Source organism: Triplophysa rosa, linkage group LG14 (assembly GCF_024868665.1).
Source record: "Triplophysa rosa linkage group LG14, Trosa_1v2, whole genome shotgun sequence".
NCBI lineage: Eukaryota > Metazoa > Chordata > Actinopteri > Cypriniformes > Nemacheilidae > Triplophysa > Triplophysa rosa.
Window position 1 is genome coordinate 3,582,072 of NC_079903.1, and position 27,818 is coordinate 3,609,889.

Consider the following 27,818-nt stretch of genomic DNA (forward strand, 5'->3'; position numbering starts at 1 on the left):
ACACATTTAAGATAAAGGAGAGAGAAACACGGGTCAAATATTAAACAGACTATAAATTCCTCTATGCAATATTAATCTTAAGTAAAACTTTAAAATTTTAATTCTAAAGCAGCACCCCCGGCCAGGCGAACCGTGCAAAACAGTATGCAAACGGTGGCGAGGAACCCAAAACTCCAATGGAGAAAAAAAACTCAGGAGAACCCAGGCCCAACCAGGATGTGATCAATTCGGGGAAGTTTTTTGGAATAAAAGTGAAAAATATATTTTTAAGCTAACAAAATGTTATTTCTGACATGACATTAATGACTTTGAACATGCAAAACACACATGAGCACAAGATATTAAAACTACACATGGATCTGTGTTGTATAAATCACACATCTGAGGTTAAAACCTGTCAGCAAACAGAGCAAGATTTCTGAGTAAAAACAGCAAATCAAAGAGCGTTTGAACAAAAGAACTGCATGAAATGAGACACACCCAAGCTCTTCTTCCATTTAAATATGATACCAGACCTGCGCTGATGGGGGAGCCCGTTTATAAACTGGTTTTGTTGGTTAATCCAGTTTATGTCCAAGACCATTTTCAAACTTTCAGGATAAGTTTACTTTGACATACATCTCATATACTTTGTCAAATATGTATATACCTATTCTGTGCAGGTGTACACTCTTAAATATAAAGGTGCTTCAAGATGTCATAAAAGAACCTTTTTGTCTAAATGGATGCATAAAGAACCTTTAACATCTGAAGGATCTTTCTGTTTCCTGAAAGGTTCCAAGTGTGGTGAGTGAAAGTCTTGGGTACACTTCATAAGTGTATTTGAACAGAGAGGGTTTGAAAGCTTTATCAAATAACTTAAAAAATGCCATGTTGTAAGGTCTTCATTGCAATCTACCAATCAGCTACGTGAATGTCAGGTTACTTCATTAATATTCGTGAGCTGGGCGTGGATGTTTTCACACGCATGTGGGTGGAAACTCTGGGGTGGGTTCACGCTGAAGAACACAAATCATATAAATACTTTGGTAAAATAAATCCGATGATACTGAGAGCTGCTTTATCATGGAGTTCGATCTGGGCTCAGGTAAACAGCAGACTGTTTTTTTTTTTTTTTGATTGATTTCAAAAGTTAACTAATAGTTTCATTCCCTTTGTGTTTTTCTTCCAGCTGTTTGAGGTGAAGAAGGAGAGCTAAAGAAGGCAGAGGGCCAAGAGGTGGAGGGCATCTTTGGTTTTGGAAAAAAAGACAAGGACAAAGAGAAGGAGAAAGAAGATAAAGATAAAGAGAGCAAAGACAAAGAACTCAAAGATAAAGAATGCACAGACAAGGTGAGAATATAGAAAACAAATATGAGGATACCTTCTAAAAATAGGCTATCTTCTAAAAACAGACCAAAACGGTCTAAACAATTATTTAAATATAAAGAAAGAGAATGTTCTCAACAGCAACTGGACATAGTTTAAGTTCGAGAATCCTAGCAAATGTCCATGACGAGACAAATTGAGCAAATTATTTATTCAAATGAATAATTCGACTTTGCAATCTCAACATTTGATGAGATTCACAATTGAAAAGCAGATTCAGATCCCTAAAGGAATGTATGGATGTGTAATACATGAATGCTGTTGTTACTGTATATGTCATTGTGTCTTCAGAGTGATTGCAAAGAAAAAGACAAAGAGAAGGAGAAGACTAAAAACAAAGACAAGAAGAAAGACAAAGAACACAAAAAGGGTCACGGACACGGCCATGGTCATGGACGTGGACACGGTCGGGGACGTGGTCGGGGTCACAGGTCTTCATCTTCATCCAGTGATGAGGTAAACCCTCTTCTGTTACTCCTGAGGATTCTGGAAAGACTTAATTTAGCAAAAGACGATTCATATGAAATGTAAAGTTTGTCTCGGTGGTTGATTCTTTAAATATGTCAGTTAACCCAGAGGATGTGGGTTGGGCTGCGTGTGTCGTTTAACACGGGCTGAGGTGTGGTCCAAACATACATTTCAGATGAGTCAGGACAGTCATTTTATCCTTCAGGGGCTCTTCTGACAGTACTTTCCCTCTCACACAACATTCCAACATAATTACAGGGTTGAACAGGATGAGTAATTTTAGGTCAAGGTGTCATAGTGTCAAGAATGTTGAATATACACACATCACATCAGCTGAACGCAAGAGCATCAATAAACAATTAAACTTCACTTTCCATTACACCTGTTTAAAAAAATAATCAGTGACAAATTTTAATGGTGCATTTATTTTTTTATCTGCGTCATATATTCTAAATAAGGTGTTATATATAAAAATACATAAATGCATACAGTACTGCAGTATCAAAATCTAACACATGTGCTGTTGTAAAATTATGCCCAGCCCCGCAGAAATATTACACACATATTAAGACACACCTAAAGCATCACATAAAATAACGTGTTCTGTTAACACGAGGATACTTAATATCACAAACATCTATATTAAAGGGATAGTTCACTAAAAAATTAAAATTCTGTCATGAATTACTTGTTTTCTTGTTGTTCCAAATCTGTATAAATGTCTTTGCTTCCAAAGAAAGATATTTGGACCAATGCTTGTAACCAAACAGTTCTTGGACCCCATTAACTACCATAGTAGGAAAAATGACATTGGCAGTCAAAAGTGGCCCAGAACTGTTTGCTGTCCTACATTCTTCAAAATATCTTCCTTTGTGTTCGACAGAACAAAGAAATGTATAAAGTAATTTTTCCTACTATGGTAGTCAATGGGGTTCAAGAACTGTTTGGTTACAAGCATTCATCCAAATATTTTTCTCTGTGTTCATCAAAACAAAGAAATTTATACAGATTTGGAACAACTCAAGGGAGAGTAAATGATGACAGAATTTTCATTTTTGGGTGAACTGTGCTTTAAACATCACATATAAATGTCACATAGGTGAAAAAATGAAAAATCTGTGATTGACAACACAGATTTTGCTGTTCTAAACGTACCTAGAACACAACGTATTTTAAGTAGATGTATGATTTTGCATGCATAAAACCTAAAGATAATGTCTCTCTCTTTGTTTCTGTAGGATTAAACCATGACTGAAGACTTCTCACACGGGGAAGTTGCTACACCTTACTAATTATGAAGTTTTGAATCATAATACAGAAAAGTTCATTGAGCGGCAGGTTTTTATTGTGACGACTTGCCTCACATAATGTTGACAGCTTACCCTGCTTTAGGTCAATGTTAGGTCAACATGTTTTAAAAGTGTATAAGGGTGAAAATGTTTAGTAGGTTTGTGTCTGTACAGAAACTGACATTCAAAACTGAACATTTCCTGAGAAATATTATTACAATTTTGGGACAACTAGCCCTGGTCTCCCTTGTTTTCAATACTCAATTCAATTTATATAGCGCTTTTTTTTTTACAATTTTCATTGTTACAAAGCAGCTGTACATGAGACATATTGACTATAAGCAAAACAATTAAAGTTATACCTGTAAAAACAAGAAAAATGTGAAAACACAGACGACAGACATACAAACGCTCCCCGCACACATAGATGCACACACACAGACGCGCACGCACGCACACAGAGTGTCATGTTTCTCGGGTGGGTGAGGTGAGAGACAGAGGACCCAAGTGCAGACAGGAGGTAAGGGGTTATACAAGACTTTAATAATATATAGTTACAAAACAAAAACCCACGATGGGGAACATAACAAAACATGGAAACAGGAACAAGGACTAAATAAACTAAGATAACAACACTTGACATTAACCACAATAAACTAGACTAACTACAGGTCAGGACAGGACATGACATGACAGGAACTCACCCACATGACACAAGCACGACACAACAATGCAATGACACAAGCACGACACAACAATGCAATGACACAAGCACGACACAACAATGCAATGACACAAGCACGACACAGCAATGCAATGATCCAGCACAAGACAGAGGACACAGGGGCATTAAATAAGGGGACAAATCAAGAGGGAACAGGTGTGGGGCATGAAACCAATAACGAGCAATTAAGGATACGAAATGGCGGGAACAGAGACGGGACACCGGAGAGAAAGAGAATGTGGAAGGCCAAGTGGGCCAAAACTTCTCTCTCCACGTAAAACAAGAGGTTCTGTCATGGTTCTGCCACTAGCTCAAGAAAAGCAAGACAAGATGGGGCAGAACCATGACACAGAGACAAGCACGCACACACACAGACACGCACGCACAGTGAAAGCACACATTTAAGATAAAGGAGAGAGAAAAACAGGTCAAATTTTAAACAGACTATAAATTCCTATATGCAATATTAATTACGTAGAACCTTAAAGTTCTAATTCTAAAGTACACCATAAACATCACGTAAAATGTGTTACAATTAAATTTTAAGACTGTGTGAATGATGTAAATATTTTAAAATGTGTCTATATTTGTAATAATACTATAAATATAAGTTATAATATTTATATATTACAGTTTTTTTCAATCATTTTGTCACCAATTTCAGAACCTTGATGTCATTTTTCAAAACTATAGACACAAAATTCACAACCGATGATCAAAATGCACATTTTTCAAAACTCTTAAAACTTGCTTCGATACAATACTCACAAACCAAATATTATCTGGTCATTGAGCTAAAACCACCTGATCAAAATGACACAGCTTAACATCAATGTATTCCCATTTCAAAATGCAATTCAAACATTACATCTGATGTGACTGTCTGTTCATTACATTACAATGATCTAACTGTCAATTGATAAAATCTGCAAAATGATAAGCAACGACTGCTTTATTTTTAATGCATAGTTTTTATGAACTGAGGAACAACTTGGCACATTTAGAACATGACATTTTCAGGATAACTAGATAAATTGACACCAATTACCAAAGAACATGGCCCAGCTGGACACCATTATTATAGATGTAGTATTTCAACATCATTCTTTATCAAACATAGTTTCTATGGTCTGATGCACCATTTTTTACAGACCACATTTTTATACTTGACATATACTTGAGTGGGTGAACGTGGAAGAGGACAAGATCACAGACCTAGACACCGGCAACAGCATAGGGCTTCTAATGAAATAAGAAATATATAGTTGTAGACTATTTCATTAATCACGGCATGACAATGAGTGAGGCAGCTACAACAATTTAACCAAATCTCAGAAGATCAACTGTGGCCTCAATCATCAGAACTTTCCAGAATGAGAACCGGTACGTCTTCAGAATGCACTAAACATTAAGCATCTTTCAACTGTCAAATGACTGTATGCAGCACTGCAGTGTACCACAGTATGTAATGGGATTACTGTAAATTTGTTCTTGCTGTGACTTTGCCCCTGCAGAATAGAGACTAGGCCAAATAGAGGTGGCAGAAGCAAAATTCTGACTGACCAACAAAAGCAGGCTGTTGTCAATTTGGTTCGGTGGTTCGGCTGTGGTTCAAATCCGGCAGCACATCTTGGACAATAATGACCTTTTCAACAATGTGGAAGCCATAAGATTGCCAACTATTGCCCGTGTGCTGAAAAGACATCGGGTGTCTTTAAAACCGCTATACCGGGTGACTTTTGAAAGAAATGCAGATCGAGTGAAACAACTGAGGATTGTGTATGTTTAGGTTTACAGTAAGATGACTATTGTGTGTGTGTTGGGAGATCCTCAAAACTCAGTCATTGTAATCAGTCATTGTGTTTTAGCTGTAATGATCTTTTTAGAGGGTGATGGAGCTGGAAGCTGATGAAAACCATCACAAATTCATATTTTTGGATGAGGCTTTACTGTAATCTGGCCAAAACAAGGAGAAGAGGTCGGAATATAATTGGCCAGCGAGCAACCATCCAAGTACCTGGACAACGTGGAGCCAACATCACAATGAGTGTGGCAATATCGGAAGATGGTGTGGTAGGACGCAGACCTCTTGTTGGGTCTTACAATATAATGCACATCTTCTTGTAGACTTCCTTGATGAGCTAAATCAGGTTTGTAGAGCTGATGGTGTGACCTATGTAATCGTCTGGGATAATATTCAGTTTCACCATGCTCGAATGGTGCAGGCATGGTTTCAGGCCCATCGGCAATTTGTCACATTGTATTTACTGCCATACTTCCCTTTCCTAAACCCAATAGAGGAATTGTTCTTCACATGGAGGTGGAAGGTATATGATAGGCACCATCATGAACAAGTCACTCTTCTCCAGGCCATGGATGATGCTTGCAATGACATCATGGCAGACCAATGTCCGGCTTGGATTAGCCATGCCAGGAGATTTTTCCCTAGATGTCTAGCTAATGAAAATATCCAGTGCGATGTGGATGAGAACCTGTGGCCAAATCCACAAGAAAGGCGTGATGAAAACATAGACGTGCAGTGAGGAGCACTCCAGATGACATTTTCCTGTTGTGTAGTTTTGCTTTTGAACACTTTTGCTTGCTTTTTTATTGCTTTCAAACTTTCAATTTCTGGAGAAAAAATGTTGTGATTGTTTCATTACTGTAATAAACAGTTTGTTCAATGACTCCACTGTGTCTATACTACTCTTGTCTAGTTCTATTGCACTGTAAGTACTTGTAAAACTATAATGAAACCTATATCATATATTTTATACAACTATATTAAATGATTGTACTAACAACTACACAATGAAAATATGGATTTATTGTGTGTGGATGATCTAAAGTAATGTTCATATGATATTTCATGATAAATGAGTTATTTGAACAAGTTATTCTGTAAATGTTAAGATTATTTGTGCAAAGTTTTGAACACTGGATAACCTGTGTTAAAAGTAATGACTGTTTAGAGTTTTCTGTAATAACAGTGACATTGTTATCTCATCACTTATGAGTGTGAAGCGATTATTCCTTTTAGATTTGTGCCCAAAGAGAGAACTAGTTCTGCTTTATACAGCCTGTGGTGTTTTAATAAAATATTATTATAAGAGCATTTTACTAAAAACAATGTAGGCTACTCAACCCGCGAGTGACACGAGACGCCTAAATACGAGCATGTAAAACTGCAATCAATTTGCATAGGCTATTTTGAATTGTATGCCTATTTTTGATTGTAATGTTGAAGTATTAAAATAAAAAACTGCAATCGTAACATTTGCCTCTATATCGCCATCTATGTCTTAAACATAAAATTGCAGATTATTTTTCTTATTTTAAATAGCAGAATATGAATATAAACGTGTATTACTGATACATCATCGCGAATATGATGAGATATAGCCTAATATAATCATATATCCTATAACATGTAATGTGAGACACAAAAATTCTAACTATAGATTTGCGTAAAGCATAAGCAATTTATACACCACGCCTTTACGATTTTCGTCTGACAACGTGACCACATCGCGTTTAAGACAATCGCGTGGATAAACAAACAACGTAATGAATATTCATGACGCCCACGCTCACCTTGTCAGGTTGAGGGAGGAGAAACTGATTTAAAAACACAAGTCGAGGAAATCCTGTGAGGAGAGCAGTCAGGTTTCAATCAGAAATCTTCGGTCATGTCTTTCGATCTGAACGCAGGTAATTTTTTACGACACTCGATTGGTGTTTTAATCCCTTAATTTCACACTGGAACGATTTTAATTCTCTTTGTATATTTCTCTGCAGCTGTTGGAGGCGATGAGGTGAAGAAGAGTGAAGGGAAAGAGGTACAGGGAATCTTCGGATTTGGAAAAAAGGATAAAGATAAAGACAAAAGCAAAGATAAGGTGAGCGTGTTTAGTTATTATAATCCATTGGAACGATTGAATCAGAAACAAAACGATTGACATTGTAATCATACGAGTCGATTGCGGTTTCCCGACTGCCGTGTTTTCCCTCTGTTACAGTAACATCAACATGACAATCTGATCATATTACATATATAATGTTAAAAATACTCCTTTATATAATGTTATACGGCTATTTTATTTAATTGAAAATGGGATGCATTGATGAAAACAGGCTTGTTCAGAAGTGTTTTTCAGGCCTCAGAGGTCAATATGTGGAGAGTTTATGGACATAGAGGAAGTCTAATTGTGCGTCTTGAAAAATGTATATTGTTTTAAACATTTAGAGTGATTCCAAAGACAAGGACAAAGACAAACACAAACACAAAGAACATAAAGACCAACACAAAGACAAAGAGCACAAAGACAAGGACAAGAAGAAGAAGAAAGACAAAGAGCACAAGAAGAAGGGCGGCCACAGTTCCTCTTCCTCCTCCAGTGATGAGGTAATACATACATACGGATGTTATAAGTGTATTAGGGATTAAATAGTGTTGCACTTTGATATAAGGAATCAAAGTTTAGGTCTCAGTTTATGAGCACAAAACACACCTGTGACCCCAGAGAAGCTACGGCAGATGCACGTCATGACCAAATGGACACGGGTTGGGCTCCATAAACACCTGATAAAGCTTTCTCGTAAAACCGGCCGATCTTGAGGTGTGGTCCTGACATGTTTTAGACGTGCTGATGCTTATTCCACCCCCATGCAACATTTTTATGTTTAAAACGTTATCACGATTCTGAGACACACCTGCAAAAGTGTTTACAAAATAACTGCACTTTATTCAGATAGAGAGGGAGAGGTCTTTATGCAAACACGCTGAATAATGATGCGGAAAGCTTGTCAACTGAAGAGTAACCTGTTCTGTCAGTATGCAAACAGAGTCTGCCTCTGGACAGAAGTCAAGTATTCTCAGTCACGGACCGCTGTGGTCTCACCGCTGGTATTGTGGACAGACTGGTTTATTCTACACGTTGTTGTGTTTTTATAATCGCAATTACGCTCACAACAGCGCTCAATAATGCTGCACCTCCATCCAGACTTTGAGTGTCCTGAACACCCTTGATGTGTACCTATGATTCTTAGTCTTAACCCTTGGAAAAGTCAAAAATCAATAGGAATATATTTTGCAGATGCCTCTGCCGCAAATTAAAAACGAAACGAAATACACTCTATTCTTTCCCAGGGGGGAATTTGTGTTGGACTCAAAGTGTTTACATTGACCAATCTTTAAAAAGACACAAACACAACAATACAAAAAAAAATTGCAACACTCATTCATCATTTAACATTTTGATTGAAATACTGTAGGTATAAAATACTTCTTAAAATGATTATACCTACACATTGGGAGTTTGTATCTTCTTCCAGAAGGTAACAATTCGTACTCCGTATGCAATGCATGAAGTGGGTCAGCTAATATTTTATGTGCTTCTCTGAGAACAGACTATTCATACATTGAATCAAGGGACAAATAGTATTTTCTCCTCGTGGTCTTCATCGCTATTAAAAGCGTCTGCTAATTGACTAAATGTATTTTTACCAAGCGTACCAGCTTACTTTTTACCTGAATATTAAACATGTATGAATGTGCAATGTTACAGAGAGATGACTTTTGAAATAAATTGTACAGGTATCAGTCCAGTGAAGGGATTTTGGTCGTGTTATTTGCTCTTTCAGAATTCAGAGCGTGTGCTGATGTGTTTTGTAGTCAACTCGTGTAGGACATTACAGCAGACAGATGCTGTAATGATAAAATCGTGTGTCTGTCAGTCAATGCTCGCTGCCAAGAGAATGACTGAGCTCTTATAAAATCTCACACTGATAGCGTACAGACTCCAACACAGTTTATTTGATCTGTTTAGTAAGGATGCTGTGACTTGAAGCACGGTATACAATAAGTTTTCTTTTTAGTTGTTGCAAACATTACTGTGTGCATTCTATGACTTAAATTTGACAATTTCTCTTTTTGTCTTTTTTTTTGTAGGACTAAAGCAAGACTGCGGACATTTACACAATACTTGATTCCTGCATTGTAATTTATCTAGTGAAACACAATCTGATCATTTTAAATAAAATAAAACCTGTTGAAAGAAGTCCCAGTCCCTGTGGAAGAGTCCTAGGATGCAATTCAAAAGACATCCACAAGGTGGCGTCACTCACATGTGAAATCTTCATTGTCTCTGAACACTGAGGATAATGTGGCTGATCTTTATTTTGTGTAAAAGTGCTTGCTGGTTAAATAAACATGGCTCCTTAAATATTCTGTTTCCATTTTGTCTTTTTATAAACTCATTTTGCTGGCTGATAGTTGGAGAAGTATTATTTCGGTGAGTTAGGGTATGGTTTAATATTTAAAAATAAATATTATTGATTTTTCTTTTTTAATGAAATGCAAAATTTACCCTTGTTCATAATTGGTGCCTGTTATAACAAAACGAAATACAATGCTTCACTTTTCACAATCCAATCAAGTTCCATCTTTTTTTTTTTTAGATATTATGTATTTGTCATGTTATGGGTTGTGAATAGCAACCTTCAGACAAGTACCTCTATCCTACGGCACAAAATTCCTGTTTGGGTCATTTTCTGCTCCGATGTTTGTTCGAGCACGCGCTGGTGGCTGTGCTCTCTTCAGTCATAGCGGAGCATAAATTATACAACCGAAGCAAACCTCTGTCCCAAAACTAACAAAGTTCACCAAAGCAATTTAGCATCACTGAGTTTTGATTATTTGCTGAATGTCACTAGGCCTATATAAAGAGAAGTCCATAATTTAGGTTAAAGCATAGATGTTAAAATGTCTTCATTTGTAAGATTCACAAATAGGATATCTCTTGGTGACCGGCTTGACACCTCATCGACACAGTGATGCTTCATTTTAGGGGTTTTAGCACAGATCTGTCTCTTTTAAGCACAATTTGTATGCTTATTCGTTAATGTTTGAGAACAGCATAGATAATTCATCTGAACAGCAGGGCTTCAGCTTCCAAACTGTGTTTTGGACCTCCGTTGCTGGGCTGAGAACAAACTGTGCCAGAGATAAGAGAACGGACCCACTGTTGCCCATAGGCGGAGAAGAGAGAAATCTCTCTCTGTCCGTCAGACGATGACACGTCTTTTTCTCTCATTCCGTGCCAAATGCCCGCAGGATAAATGCAAAGCGCCATGTTGCATGTTTTTTTTTCAGCCACACCCTGTCGATCTTCAGCATGCATATTTCATCAAACAGAGCAGTGGATATGCTGAAAGTTTAATCGGAAAAAAGAAAGTTCTGGTTGTTTAGGCATTCTGAGATCAGTGCAGTCTGATCAGAGATCAGAACATCAGCAAAATCAACCCAGCACATGTGCAGAGTCCTCAGAGATTTTTTATTTGTCAGCTTGATGCTAAACAGGTTATATTGATTCTCAGTTCAAACAGGTTTATTGATCAGTTTTAATTAAATAATTAATTATATTTTTTAAGGTTAATTTTTGAGCTGTCTAAATTAGAGCCTATTATAAGAACACAATTATGAGTATGCGCATGCAAATGTGCATGCATGGGTGTATGGTAAGGGTAAACGCTACATTATGGGAACCAATAAATGTCTCCACAAAATCGTAATACCACGAAATTAATGATATTTGATAAAATGCTTCTTTTTAAAGGATACTTGACTAAATTGAGGTGACAAATGTTTCCCATGATCTTTAAAAACAGATTTCAAGGTGTACGCTTAAATATTTAATTACATTTGTAAAAATTAAAAGAATACCATTAGCAATATTATTCCAATTTTGAAAGGTAACTATTTTAACATGTAGAAAAAATAAAGAAATGAAGAAGTGACTGTACAGTAATATATATATATATATATATATATATATTGATTTATATATATATATATATATATATATATTATATATATATATATATTATATATAATATATATACTTAATGTGTTTGTGAGGCCTATTTTGTTTTTCAAGTAAAATCCTAACCGCACATTTTATTGACAGGTCTCTTTAGACTCACTATTAGACTTCCATAAAGTCTCATTCGGATCCACCCTGCGCACACTTGACGCGCAGTCACATCGGGGCGCGGCGCAGCCGCCATACGTACGTCCGTGCGTGCGCGTTGCCTCTAGTAAAGCAAGAGGGGGCACAGTTCCCTCGCGCTTCGGATGGCGTCAGCGGTCTCCAGGCAACAGGCCAACCGTCAGTCAGTCAGTGAGGTTCACAATCACGGCGGCAGCGGTCACGGTCCTCTCTCGGATCCGGTGCACGTTTCTCCGGTTTAGTGTCACAGACATGTGAACGCAGCGCAGGTAACGGGTGGATGTGTGCTGAAGAACAGAACCGAACCCTCCGGTACACACTGAACCTGACACATTGTCGGCGGATCCGCGCGCGCTCCCGAGTTGTCTGAGGGAATTTTATGCGGACGGTGGAGACGCGTTGTCGCCAATTTAGGTGGACTTTTAACGCTTTGTGCTTTGTATGTCATGATATTTAAACGTTTAACACGCTTTAATTACGTTCTAATGGACTGCTATTTCACGACGAGCAAACTGTGGAGAAATTCTGACTGACTTTGAATTTAACTACAAGGCGACTTTCCGTCAGAAAATGCTGAAATTTCACAATTCTGATCTATGGATTGCTTGGCTGTTCTTCTTTCGTGTCGACGGTAGGTTTATCAGTAACTTAAGTGTTTTTGTACCAAAAGTATATACAGTTTACCTTGTGTATGAAAGATAAAAGTTCTGTCCACTGTGTGTGTGTGGTATAATATTGCTTTAAATTTGTTCTAACCAGCTCCTCTTAAAATCTCTTGTTAGTGATTTACACATACGCATACACTGGATTTGATTGTTTGTATATTTTGGCACACAGCTGTTGTGTGTATTATCTGAACAACACAAAGCTTTATTTTGTCAAATTGTTAGTGTGTCATGGATAGGAAGCAGATACACAGAGACACGGACGGGCCAGACGGCTCAGGTTTGAGAGCTGTAATCCAACGAGATTATGAAGAGCACTGCACCACACGTGACACATACACACACAAACACATTTCATTGTGCCACCCACAGTTGAATTCATGTGATAGCATATGATAGACGCTATATGGTGACTAGTGTCATTAAGTAATTTCTCTCATAAAGTCTCAGGTTGTGGATTTGTGTAGTGGTTTTCAGTTCATCATGGTTTGTTCAAGTTTGCATAATCGGTTGTTTAAAGCAGTGTGTTGGTTCTTGCTCAAATTTGTTGAGAAGGGAAAGTGACCCTCTTGTGGTTTCTTTGGAATTTCTGTGGCATCTCATGAACTTTAAGGTCTCCTATTACATTCGAGGAACATAGAATTTGTACTGTTGCAGAGCAGGACCAGAGCAGTTTGCAGTTTTCCTTGATTGTAAAATTTCCTAAATTGTAGAATTTCAAGTATTTGGAGGTGACAAATTCCCCAACCTTTCCACCCCTATAATTTATTGTTTGTGTGTTTCTCAGTGCAGCACAGTGTCTTTGTTGACCTTATTGATTTTGTTTTATTGCTCATCTGATTGTCTTCATTATCGGAAAGGCAATATTATATATGCTCAACCGAGAATTAGAAATATCTTTTCGGATATGTCTCATTAATACATGCATGTGTGTGATTCCATTTGTTGGTACATCCCTGTTACGATCCCACAGAACAAATACGCGCTGTTGTCATCTCTAGTGCACGCTCCATTTACAGAGCACTTCAAAGCTACATGCGCTCGTAATTTATCACGAGAGCTCAGATGAAGCCCCGGCTTCGTACGTGTCTGATGTTATGGATCTCTTTGTAGGAATGTCTTTGGATTCCATCTTCTAGAACTGCATTTCCCGCTTAGCTGTCACTGTCAGTTTAGAGATGTGTCCCGCACATGGTCACCGGATCTGCGGTCATTAATTTTGCATCTTCTGCCATTAGGAAATGGCCAGGCATGTATGAAGCCACAGAGAGGCACCTTGAGGGCATGTGAGGAATAAATGGCCATGCTGGCCTGAACTTCAAAAAAAAAGTAGATCGGGTGAGTTACATTCTGTCACTGAGCAAGTCATCAGTAATAGAAGTCAAAGTAAGATGAATGATTTGTTGTTTTGAGAGAGAGAGAGAGAGAGAGAGAGAGAGAGAGAGAGAGAGAGAGAGAGAGAGAGAGAGAGAGAGAGAGAGAGAGAGAGAGAGAGAGAGAGAGAGAGAGAGAGAGAGAGAGAGAGAGAGAGAGAGGGAGAGGGGGGGGGTTGTTCTGTGCCAGTGAGTCCTATTAATCGTATCATTCTGCCTGCCTGTCTGCACTGGGTCTGTGAAACACACCAGTGAACAGATCAATACTGCCAATTATATTAAATATAACTGAATTCACATTAAAATGGATTTACTTTTGTAAATGAACAGATATGCTTGGAAAGAAATGAGCTAGGACTGGTTTCCTTCTGTCCGGTCGGGCATCATGTTAATTTTGCATGCTTAAAATGAAAATACGATAATTTCTACTGTTTTGACGTATGACTTGCGTTGTATATTAAGTTGATAGTTTTTTCACAGAAAAACGCTTTGAATAAGTTTAAGCAGCCATGGAAATCCCACAGACCCGGCATTTCTAAAATTGTGATTTGTGACATTTAGTATTTGTATTTATTTAAGCTTTTGGCCTCTTGTGACACCGAGCAAAAGCTGTGGATATGTCCATACATTACAAAACTAATGTGATGCATTTAGCCGTTCATCTTGTGTTTTTCAAAGCAAGGTCCAGGATTGTGATGATGATGATGCCAATATGTGGCTTTTACCCTTATTTTCTTTTTTCTGCTGAAAAGTGGAGCAGCTGGAATGTGCAGAGGACAGATGGAAGTTTCCACCTCGATTATCTTCAGCTAAAAATATCCACTCAAAAATTAAACGACCATTGGGACTGCTAGCAAAGTGCCTGAGAGAGAGACGTGATAGGATTCTTGCCATCTTTGGGTTCAGGAAAGAGGAATGAATAAATGATTTGAGACTTTTGAGAAAGAAGGCGAATCACCTTCAAGAGGTTGAGGGGGTCCGGTGTTCAGATTCTGTGATCTCATTTCGCTAGAGTCTTGCTGTAAAACTCTTCATTCGTGATCGGTCCAAAACAATTCTCAAGTAGAATGTCCAATCTGAGAGCCACTGTCCTGTAGAGTTGAATGTAGAGAATCGTATGTAATCCATAACCATGACTAACCACGTGTGTTTGATCTGGATCAGAGCAAAACAACTTTAAACATCTCTAGATAGAGTGAATTTAGTTTAAAATCATTGTCTGTATGGTTGAGTTTAGCTCACTTTAAAGAACAATAAAACTTTAAATGAACTCTCTTTAGAGAATAGTGCCTCTCTCTGATGTTTTTGTGGGCGTTCCCAGTAATGCAGACGCTCATCCACACCCACTGATTAACATGTGTTTTGCATGACTTTGAAAATGAAATAAGAGAAAATCAAATGAAAATCAAACTTTATATTTTCATTTGAATTGTGTCAGTAAGTATTATTGCGTGAGCATTAATAAAAACCTCTGTAAAAATGTTTTTGCAATTTCTTTTTCACATTTGCATTTTCATATTGGCAGTCTTGCCTCGAGACTTTAGTGTAAATGAAATGTCAAATCACCAATTGCATTTTCTTTTTCAATTTGAAAAATTGAATTTAGTCAGTGTAAAAATGAAAATAAAATCATTCCATTGTATTTTTCATTTTGGCACATATTATGCGCATATAATGAAATTGCTAGTCTGGTTTCATTTTCATCGTTTAATTAATTTATTTAAATTTGGCAGGATTTACCTTCCATATATGTTTATGATATAATTTCTTAAAAATGTAACACAATGAGGTCATGTGTAGGGATGGGTACCGAGAACCGGTACATAATTGGGTCGATACCAGAGTATCGATAAGCTTCATGACAAACGATAATATTATCGATACTTGTTTTATCTCTGTGTATTCGGGTGTTAAATGGCAAAGAGGCTGCTGCCTATCATTTTCCATCCCTGAATGATGTCCGAATGGCCGAAGTTTGCTCGACGTATGTGTGATATCTAGGACCATATGATTTCCGCGATGTATTTGTAATCTGCTTGTTTTGCGTGTTTATGAGTGAAAGAGTGGCATGGTTGCGCATGTGGAGCTTTCAGCGTCGGCGTTTCACAACAATGAAGCTTCCATCAAACAACCCGTTCCGTTGCGGCAAACTGTCAAAATAAAAGTCCTTTATTTGAAAACAAGTTATAACATTGTTTTTAATAATTCGGCCACGGAGTATATTTACTTACTTTAGTAAATTGAAGTAAATGTGCTAGTAAAATTATAAAAAATAGTACATGTAATAAAAAAAATTACGTGCTTACAAAATAGTACTTAAATTTATGTAGAACTAAAACCAGAAAAGAAAAAAGAAATACGGTCTACCAGCCAAATAACCATAGTGTTGTAAAGTAAATATGTTGAATTACATTATGATGTGCTCCTATGCACATGCTAAGTGCAGTAAGTGGTATGCTAAGGAACACACACACGTTTTGTTATGTGGCTTTTTCTGTTTGCTCAGAAGCATTTGTAAACTGCAGTTCTAAAGCTCAGCTGTAATAAAGAAACTTAAAATGTTTAACATCTTTTCACATCATGTGTTTTTTGCATCAAATTATAGAGCGTAGTATCAATAACAGTATTGATAAGTACCGGTAGCGATAAGCAGTATCGATATCGGTATCGATAAAATCTTAACGATACCCATCCCTAGTCATGTGACGACAATGTCCAGCATAGCATACTATTTATTTAAATGCTTAATGATGCGTAGCCTACTTTATACTGCACATACAGTTTTTACGCAGAACTAAAGTTCTCATTATCTCTGTTTGCTCAGCTTTGCAACCATCATTAATGTACAATATTTCTGTGTTTGTTTTTAAAATATCGCTTGTTAAGAATATTTATTTTTTGCTTGAAGTAAAACAAAACATAGCATATAAAGCAAGTATACTGTATGCTCACACATAATATTAATGATGAGGTCATTGGCGTATTATCAGTGTTGTTCATATATAAAACTCCTGCTCGTTCTGCTGTGATTGTTGAAGGAAGGGTTTTGTTAAATTGTCCAGCAGATGTGTTTGAGAACATGTTCTGCGGTGTGCTTGTTTGCTCACAGACATATTTAATGCAAGATCTTGCTAGCAGTGGGTGAAGAGAGGTCCCGATCGGATTGAACAACCTTCCAGTAATGATGCTGAATTCCATTCATCCTCCAAAGTTCCTATTTGTAAATTCAGAAATTGTAATTTTGGTGAAGTGATTTTGGTCAGGATAAGAATGACGTGTTGGGCGGTTTATATTTCATAATTGGTACAGTGTGTCTATTGCTGTTGACTGTATGTTATAACACAAAAATGACAAAATAACACAATGATGCACAATGCCTCTTAAAACAAAGAACAGGATCATGTCCACCCATCTTGTGTAGAATTTTACACCTGCTGTGTCTATCATGAGTATCTGTCATGAACGTGGGTGGTGAGGACACGGAGACAATGACAGAGGACCCAAGTGCTGACAGCGGGTAAGGGGTTAACAAGACATTTAATAAAATATAAATACAAAACAAAGACCCACGTGGGGGTAACAAAACAAAACACAAGGGTATAAAACATGACACCAAGGACTAACTACACCTAACCAGACTAAGACAACACTTGAATTAAATACAAAATAACTAAACTACACTGACAAGACAGGAACTCACCACATATGACACACACACGACAGTACAATGAACCAGCACGAGACAGAAGACACAAGGGCATTATAAAGGGGATAAATCAAGAGGGGACAGGTGCAGGACATGAACTAATTAACAAACAATAACGAGGAGACGAAAGGGCGGGAAAAAAGACGCCACACCGGAGAGTGGAAGACCAACAGGGACAAAACGTCACTCTCCACATAAAACAAGAGGTTCTATCATGGTTCTGCCACTAGGCCAAGAAAAGCAAGACAAGGTGGGCAGAACCATGACAGAAGCCCCTCCTTAAGGAGCAGCATCCTGATGCTCCTCAAGGAACAAACAAGACTACACAGACTGTGACATAAAACATAACTATACAAACATGACCAAAAACGTGATACATAGAAAAAAAAAGTCCAAACAAAGACATGGTGCCGGCACGAAGGCTGGCTGGACAACACATGGCGCCGGCTGGATGGCCGGCTGGACAGTACATGGCGCCGGCTGGATGGCCGGCTGGACAGGACATGGCGCCGGCTGGATGGCCGGCTGGACAGGACATGGCGCCGGCTGGATGGCCGGCTGGGAGACCAGCTATCACCGGCTGGGCAGGCCTGGATGTCGACATGACAGGACAGGATGTCGGCGGCTGGGCAGTGCTCTCTGGCAGCTGGGCAGCATCTCCGACGGCTGGGCAGCGCTCTCTGGCAGCTGGGCAGCAAACAAGGACAAACACACACAAACAGTCGACTCGACAGGCCTGGGCACCAGCTGGGAGGCCGGCAGGGATCTTCAGCGGGAACAGGACACCGGCGGCCTCAACCCTGGAGGGGAATCCGACGACCTCAACCCTGGAAGGAAGCCCGGCAGTCTCGATCCTGGACGGGGTTCCGGCAGTCTCGACCCCGGAAGGGAGTCCGGCGGTCCCGACTCTGGACTGGAGCCCGGCGGCCTCTACCCTCCAAGGGAGTCCGGCGGATTCAACCCTGGAAGGGAGTCCGGCGGCATCGACCCCTCCCGCTGAGATCCCTCTGTCTGCTGGGTCCGACGATGGCTGGTTCATTCTGTCATGAACGTGGGTGGTGAGGACACGGAGACAATGACAGAGGACCCAAGTGCAGACAGCGGGTAAGGGGTTAACAAGACATTTAATAAAATATAAATACAAAACAAAGACCCACGTGGGGGTAACAAAACAAAACACAAGGGTATAAAACATGACACCAAGGACTAACTACACCTAACCAGACTAAGACAACACTTGAATTAAATACAAAATAACTAAACTACACTGACAAGACAGGAACTCACCACATATGACACACACACGACAGTACAATGAACCAGCACGAGACAGAAGACACAAGGGCATTATAAAGGGGATAAATCAAGAGGGGACAGGTGCAGGACATGAACTAATTAACAAACAATAACGAGGAGACGAAAGGGCGGGAAAAAAGACGCCACACCGGAGAGTGGAAGACCAACAGGGACAAAACGTCACTCTCCACATAAAACAAGAGGTTCTATCATGGTTCTGCCACTAGGCCAAGAAAAGCAAGACAAGGTGGGCAGAACCATGACAGTATCAATATGTGACCACAGAGAGCTCTTGCTTTGGGCAGTTAACATGAAAACTGCGTTAGGGTCTGATCAATAGCCCTGACTGATTTAAATAGATCATTAGTGCAAGTGGACGTTTGCCTCTTCATTTGTGATGCTGTGGTTTTAGGGCACAATGTTCACTTATTTGCTGTGCTCCGTTCACCCGGAGGAAAGTGTGGTTGCTCAGAGGTCGCTCTTTCATTTCTCCTGTTTAATTAAAGTATCAACCTTGTTTTAGAGTTTTTTTCTTATAGGTGAAATATAAACATGGTCTTGGCAGAATGTGAGAAATGTTAGAGTTACTATTGTTAGAGTTTATATCTTTTAATTAAAACATGAAGTGCTATAGACCGCTTCGGAAGATGGAAACAAAGCTTGTCCAACGCTGGCCCATAAGAACTTCCTGTTTCGGTTTTTAACACACAAATGTTTGAAACAATGCAGGGTCATTTTTTCAAAATTTAGATTTTTTTCAAGATCTGAAAGCTGAATAAATAAGCGTACCATATGGTTTGTTAGAATAGGACGATATAATGGCCACGATACAACTATTTAAAACTCTGGAATCTGAGGGTGTAAAAAATCTAAATACTGAGAAAATCGCCTTTAAAGTTGTCGAGATGAAGACTTTAGCATAGCATATTACTCACAAAATAAAATTTTGATATGTTTACGGTAGAAAATTTACAAAATATTCTCATGGAACATGATCTTTACTTAAAGGGGTCATATGACACGGCTAAAACAAATATTAGCGTTTGTTTCAGATGTAATGCAATGTGTATACACGATTTTAAGGTTAAAAAACGCTGTATTTTCCACATACCTTGCATGTTTGTATCTCCTCTTTGCCCTGCCTCTCAGAAATGTGCAGATTTTTTTACAAAGCTCATCGCTCTGAAAAGTGAGGTGTGCTATGATTGGCCATTTAACCAGTGCGTAGTGATTGGTCGAATACTGCAAGCGTGTGACGGAAATGTAACGCTTCTTACCATATTTGGAACATCAGGTTCTAAAGCAATTGTACTGACAGGTACGCCCACCTTACTTGTGTATACTTGGGTGGTCTTAGTCAAATCATACCACGAATTTAGGTAGATTTGTGGGGGTGTGGTTACACGAGGCGTTTCAGGCACGTTTTACAAATTGCCCTCATTGTAATCTGTCAAAATGACGTTCAGCCTTCTGATTTTCCGTCACTGGTAAAAAAATCTGTCAATGACGGAGATTTTTCGGTTAACGCAACCTCCGTCTTCTAAACGTCTGTCTGAATTATCACATGATTTATACCGAGACAGAGAGACAGATTCATAACTCTCTCATCCCTCCACCATATGGAAATATTGAACAGCAGAGGATCATCTGTCCTGTCAGACCAGTCGTTCCTTCTTCAATCTGTTGATTCTGACACAGGAAGCTCATTTGTAAAGGGGTGGGGGGGGGGCGACCGGATGGCTCATTTCTGACTCAAGACGTTGTGAGAGTGCAGCTCAGTCTTTCTGTCTGCTTACACGAGTATTTGAAAATAACGCAGAATGGTTTTACTATGGAACACAGCATTTGTATTTTTTAAATCCAATTATAATGTTAGTCCAGGATTTCTGCAGCAAAAACTTTTCTTTGAAAATTATCTTAACAATGGAAGTGACAAACAATAAAAGGTTTTTGTTCTAAACAGCCACAACTGTGACTGCTTTAAAAGAGCAAAAATCTTGTTTGACATGATATGAGCCTTTAAAGCTAAAAAAAAAAAAGAGCGATGATTCACTTCTGAAGTGTGAGACGTGTTGACAGAATCTGTGAATTAAACTTTCCAGCACATTCACTGCCAAACACAGATGAAAGCACAGAAATGGTCTGCTTTACTAAGACACAAGTTGAATAGTGTGTGGGGGTGCGTGTGTGTAGTGCCTGTATTGTTTTTCTGCTGTAGGGCAATTCCGTGAAAATGTCAACCTTACCATGAAAAAATAAAGTTTTTACTTTGGTAACAGCACAGATATTAACATCGGGTGGTTCAAATACCCATGTGAGATCTCTCTCAAATTTGTAAAGTATTTGTTTTATTTTTAGTGCATGATTTTTCATAGTCAGGTAAGTGCCATTTTCAGGATTGTGACATCCAAAACGCTACATATTCCTCAAAAATGGACACATGAAAATTAAAATAAAACAACTATTTTATGTTTATAAAGAGGCATCCCTTCTCCATTAATTGGGTATTATTGCTTTAGGATTGTGCATTTTATTTCACAGAAATCCTACAAAGTTTGTCGTCTAACAAAAAATGTGTCCTTTTTTGTCACACCCATAACGCATGTTTATTTCCCTTTTTTAAAATATAAAATTTGTTCATAGACTGACATTTTTTATGTTTAGACTCTATAAACAAGGGTGTAGTAAAATATAAACAGATGGTTCAATATATTTGTAACAAATTCATTTTCTGAGCATTTTTATGTCACGTCCATAATGCAAAATGTCACGTCCATAACGTTGGAATTTCCCAGTAGAGTCATTTGTCTTCATGTTCACACAGGCGATCCATTTGTAGAACATTAACAATCTCAAAGACATTTTACCATCATTGTCTTTCTGTTTCTCTGACTCTAATACACGCAAACACACACTAACACATGAGTCTCATGAGGGCCGTTTATAACCAAATTCCCAATACTGCTTTGTCACTTTGACATTCAGCTCCACAATTGGAGCAGAATTGACCAGAAGAATTGAGATCATTAAGAAGATAATGAAGGAACTAATGACACCAGCACACACACATCGGCAGATATTAATGTCACTGATCTCTACGTGACCATTAGTGTGATCCTACACATAAAAGGCTTTACGTAGATTCAGACTGTTGAAGAGGCTTTAGTGAGTGGTTGTGTGTGTGTGTGTAAGATAAGAATGGTATTTTATGAGACAGTAAAGTGCTCCTCTGTGAATTCGGGCCAGATATTTTGCTGTAACAGGCTCAGCTGAGCAGATTAGTGCTCAGTGATTTATAGATTATGGATCATTTTTTGGATTTGATGTATCATTCAGGCCGGTCAAGGCTTTAACATTGCACTTTCTCTGTCTCTATTCTGTTTCTTTCTATTTATCACTTGTCTATGGACCTTACTGTTTCATATTGCTTCTCATACCACCACAGAAAATAAAATAAGAGACTATTTCAAATTTTTATGTAATCATCAGTATTGTGGTGATTCCAGTCCAGTGTGTGTTCAATTTTAACAAAAGCAAAGCACAGGAGTGACATAAAGACTGACAGCATGACAAGACACATGAAATCACATGTGATCAAAATCAAGGTATCACATAAAAAATATAAGCCAAAAGAAACCAGCGCTGTCAGGGCTCTAGACTAACTTTTTGCACTGGTGCGCCTAACTTTTTTTCTTAGGTGCACCAGCACAAAAGTTAGGTGCACCCAAATTTTCGACCGCATCGCATTTAGCAGTTTTACCAGTTCACTTTTATTAAATCACTGTCCATATAGGCAAAATTGACTTGTAAATGATTAACTAACAATCTGGTCAACATAAAGTTCTTTATTTGAAGCACAATTCTACAAGAAAGGTAACTAAAGCCCATTGCACATTGAGTCCGAAATTTGCGTCCAAAATTTCCACACGTTAAAAAATAAATACGACCTCACGTTATGTCAATCACATTTACACACTGCCTCCGATATTTTCGTCCGTCATAAAAAAATTCGGAACGGGTTCGATTTTATGCGTTTTTCGCATCCGTCAAGCATTTTGAGTGGCCTTTTTTATCAATTCAGAGACACCGTACAAACAAGAGCCAAATACGAAAAACGCATACGAAAATTTCAGACTGTATGTGCAAAGACCTTTACTGAAGAAGTGTTGGTGCTTACAGCGCTTCACTGAACTGAAATTTAAACTTAAAACATCTCAAGATAAATGCAGGGCTTGACATAACCTGGGAGGTTGATGGCTCCGTGTCAGAGCATTGCTTATGATTTTCGGACGGATCAGGCCTTAACTTAACATTATTCATGAAAAAGTTGTCAATCGTTCTTTTAAGCTTCTCTCATTATCCGCGTGCTACATCCACTCTGTTTAACTGACGGGCCTATAGGCTACTCACCTCTCTGTCTGACTGCAGCACACGCATTTTCAAACGTACACACCAGAGTACACACCTTTTCTATTGTCCGTTATTTGACTGACAGGCTCGTAAAAAATCTGTCATAATCTATTATTACCCGTCACTATGGTTAGGTGGTAATTAGTATGTTCGTGACATCATCACACTGTGCTTGCGTATCGGAACTTGTTGTATTTTAATACAACTGAATGCCCAATAAAGCCGTTGTTGTTTATATTCATCTATATATTTAATGTTTTAATGTTTATGTTCATATGTGATTCGATCTGGGAAAACCCAACACATGGTGCAAATTTATATATTACAGTTTTTGATACCATGTTCAAGCCCTTTCCAAATCAGTTTTTATTTTGCTCATACCTTGTGTATGTAACAAAAGTTATGGCTGAGTTCGGCTGAAGCGCTATGATTTTCAGGAATGGAATTTGGAGGAAAACGGGTTTAAAGTTAAGTGTTGAAAATAAAAGCACAACAGTCCAGTATCACAAGTAAAAGTCACTTTACAGCGGTAAAAGACTTACTCTAATAACAATTTAATAAAAAAACATTTCCCAGTGTTGAAGTCTATAAAAATACTGTACAAAACCGTTTGAATAAAACGAAAGTAAGGAAAATGGTGCAGGGCACACTTAAAGAATGAGAGCTCTGCCTTTATTACTACACAAGGAAACTTGCAAACATTATGGACAACAACTAATAAGCAGTGAAGCAAGTTTTACTTTGTTTATCATGTGCATAGTGTCTGGACTTTTGATCATTCCTTGTATGTTTTGCAATCGGATAACTCCCGGTGCTGCAGACGGGGAGCTCTGTCATCTCACGAAAACATTGTATAAAAAACTTTGCATGCCGTAGTTTACACAGGACTGCGGGAAATGTGCATTGATACTCCTTCATTGTTCATGTTATGTGGTTTACTTTGATAGGTGAACTGACTTTCCCGCGTCCCAGCGCGACATCGGACTGGTTTTCCCAGATCGCAACACATGTCTAGTCAGTAACAATGACAGGTGAAAACACGCACGTCCCTTCGCGAGCATGTCACGCTCTAATGAAGGGAAACGGGGAGTTACAAATTGCCCTCATTGTAATCCGTCAAAATGACGGACGGCCTTCAGATTTTTCTGTCACTGCTAAAAAAAATCTGTCAATGACAGAGAATTTTTGGTTAACGCGACCTCTGGTACACACACGTACAGGAAAATCTGGACCATGGCCAATCAGAGGGGGGTCCGCCCTTCACTATCTCTGATTGGTTTAGACCACGATATGGGCCTAATATGTGCTCTTGCGACCTTGATGTGGTCCTGGAGCCCCTCGCTGATGCCGCTCTTTCTCACCTAACGATGAAGACGGCTCTCCGGATGGCGCTCAAGAGGCTAGCGGACCTACAAGCATTCTCCGTGTCCACAGATTGCCTAGAACTCGGACCCAGAGATTCTCACACTATCCTGAGACCCCGGCCCGGCTACGTGCCCAAAGTTCCCACCACTCCCCCTAGACACCAGGTGGTGAACTTACAGGCGATCCCCACCGGGGAGGAAGACCCAACCCCATCCGTGTTGTGTCCAGTACGCCTGTAAGTGGTGCCTCTTCTCATCATTCTCGAAGAGAAGACCTGTGGAGTTGCTCGATCGGGAACGTGCTGTCCTTCTAGAGACTCGAGAGTAACTCTCCCCTTCCACACTAAACGTGTATGTAGCCGCTATTGCCGCTCATCACGACCCAGTTGCTGGTAAGTCTCTAGGATGGCGCTCAAGAGGGTAGCAGACCTACAAGCATTCTCCATGTCCACAGATTGCCTAGAACTCGGGCCCGGTGATTCTCAGGCTATCCTGAGACCCCGGCCCGGCTACGTGCCTAATGTTCCCACCACTCCCCCTAGACACCAGGTGGTGAACTTACAGGCGATCCCCACCGGGGAGGAAGACCCAACCCCATCCGTGTTGTGTCCAGTACGCGCATTGCGGCTCTGCTTAGACCGCACACAGAGCCGCAGGAGCTCTGAGCAGCTCTTTGTCTGTTTTGGAGATCAGCCGGGAGGGCTGTCTCAAACAGAGATTGGCGCACTGGATCATGGACGCCGTCACTACGGCGTACCTGTCCTAAGATCGCCCGCGCCCACTGGGTGAGAGCTCTCTCCACACGGAGTATAGCCTCCTCATGGGCACTGGCTAGAGGCGCCTCTCTGGCAGACATCTGCAGAGCTGCGGGTTGGGCTACACCCATCACCTTCGCGAGGTCCTACAGCCTCTGCGTAGAACCGGTATCAGCTCGAGTCTTGCAGGGCATCAGGCAAGACCGGCGGCCGGTAGGCCTATGACAGTACCTTCCCCCCCTTTCTTCTAGGGGGCTCGGCGTACTAAACTAGCCTCCCTTCTTCCCCCACTGGGTGAAGAACAGGCACTGCATCCATCACTAAGCAAGCACCTCCTGCGGGCGGGCTGGGCAGAGCAGCCCTGCCCCTTAGGCCGGGTACCAACTGAGTTATCCTCAACATAGCTCTATCCGGACATGGTGCTACCGGACGTTGTAACCCCCAGCAGGGCGGTTCCGTCTGATGTATTCTCATGATTGGTTCCCACCTTGGTAACCCATGACCTTCCCTAGGTGGACCTCCACCTTGCGGTTAACTCCTTCAGTCCGCACTTTCCTCCCATGAGTTCTCCCCTAACGGTGAGACCATGTTGGTATCTCCACTAAACTCCTCCCTGCGGTAGGAAGTGGTGTCTGTAGTGCATCCCCCATTTGAGGAAGTAGCGCTTACCCAGTGGCCTTATGGTACCGGGTGGCTTCTCGCTGTTAGAGAAACAAGGCCGCCGCCTGTGAGGCCGAAGGCAGGGGCCTTCCCACCTTTCAAGAAAAGCTCTGGGACCCCCTACCTACCCACTGGTAGTTTACAATTTCGCCGTAGCGCTCACGGCTGACACGCCCAGGCCAGTCACCGTCGCTTCGCTAGAGATTGTGACAGGGCACAGTGTTGTGGCGTTTTCCATAGGAACCCCATCTGTCGGTTCGACACAACGTCGAGAGACCGACAGAAAGGGAACATCTTGGTTACGGATGTAACCTCAGTTCCCTGATGGAGGGAACGAGACATTGTGTCCTTCTTGCCACAACACGTGCTGCCCACTGCAGCAGTCGTGAGAGGTCTCAGGCTCCTCAGAACAAAGGTGAATGAATGAGGCACGCCGTCTCGCTTTTATACCCGGAAATCCGGGGGCGGAATCCGGCATGCAAATTTCATTCGCCAATTTCATTGACCTTTTCAAAGAAGTCGGAAGCGATTGGTTCTCAGGGACGAACCCCATCTGTTGGCTCGTCACAACGTCTCGTTCCCTCCATCAGGGAACTGAGGTTACATCCATAACCAAGATGTTTCATTTTTTAATTTTGTTTAAAATATTGAGATGTGTGTCGTATCGAGCATATCCCAGCATCGAGATATGTACCGAATCGTTAGCTGAGTGTATCGTTACACCCATACATTAATGTCTTTTGTCAGTTATCTGCCTTATTCATAGTGAACTACACTTGCACATTTCTGCCTGTGCTACCAAACTTTAAACCTCTCTAGCACCAGGGCAAAAAAAGTTAACTTAGAGCCTTAACATTTAAAATAATTACTGCTTGCCTTTGTTTTATAGCAGTCACTGAGAGTAGGCGTATAACCAAAGTCAGGCGGCCAAAGCGGACACTAGTTAAAATGCTTAGAAGCAAACTTGACCAATCTAAATCCGAAACAGTTATATTGATTATATTATATTATAATTCAAATAAAATATCATTTTTTTTATCTTTGGAGAAGTAATTTTTGTACCCGTGAATGTGAATGACAAATTTACTTGTCCAAAGGACAACCACATGACAATGCTTAATGTCAAGCCCTGCACATGTCTCTCCAGTTTTAATTTTTGGCAAATAAATGCAAAAAGAAACAAGAAATATTGTAAGTAGTTCACAGAATGAAACAAAAATGATAATTTTACCTAAACACATACCTATAAATTAGGGCTGTGCAAAAATATCGATACACGTAACATCGCAATATTTTTTTTTCGATAGTGTATCGATAGTGATACCTCTACTATCGATATATTTTTTAAAATCGTGTCATATATATACAGCCAAAAGTAAGTGGAAGCGAGCATGGCGAAAAATATAAGAACGCTTTGAGCTCTCAGAGCTGATGTGTGGGTGTGCTTTGGTTTTCACAATAAGTATAAATAAGTTATATAAAATAATGCTGTTTGTAGGCTTCGCAAGTCATGACACAAGTCACTTGGCTACTGCAGTGCATTAGACAAAAAGTTTATTAAGAAAAGTAACAATGACATTTATTGTGCTTTCACGGATGTGACACCAGCGCATTTACAGCACGGATGAACCAGGGGTTTAAACTGCACATGTTCATTGTTTTAACTGTAATGCACCACAACAGCCAAGTGACTTGCGTGAACCACCTTATTCCCCTGTGCTACCCACTTGA

General features: G+C 39.7%; 2 protein-coding genes and 1 long non-coding RNA gene across 3 annotated transcripts in view; all 3 read left to right on the forward strand.

The window, feature by feature from the left end:
- Positions 1-959: 959 nt before the first annotated feature.
- LOC130564441 (uncharacterized) lies at positions 960-6,537 on the forward strand. Its single transcript, XR_008964253.1, has 4 exons — positions 960-1,087; positions 1,172-1,332; positions 1,660-1,824; positions 3,075-6,537. It is a non-coding gene; the product is annotated as an uncharacterized LOC130564441 (long non-coding RNA).
- An 889-nt stretch (positions 6,538-7,426) lies between these two features.
- LOC130564440 (putative uncharacterized protein DDB_G0292636) lies at positions 7,427-10,075 on the forward strand. Its single transcript, XM_057350525.1, has 4 exons — positions 7,427-7,560; positions 7,648-7,748; positions 8,096-8,254; positions 9,800-10,075. Exons 1-4 carry the CDS (start codon positions 7,539-7,541, stop codon positions 9,803-9,805), a joined length of 288 nt encoding a protein of 95 aa, XP_057206508.1. The 5' UTR covers positions 7,427-7,538; the 3' UTR covers positions 9,806-10,075.
- A 1,828-nt stretch (positions 10,076-11,903) lies between these two features.
- Positions 11,904-27,818, forward strand: part of LOC130565183 (immunoglobulin superfamily member 11-like) — a gene marked incomplete at its 3' end in the record, with an annotated part of 195,667 nt that continues 179,752 nt past the window's right edge. The window contains exon 1 of the mRNA XM_057351769.1: positions 11,904-12,489. The remainder of the gene's footprint in view (positions 12,490-27,818) is intronic.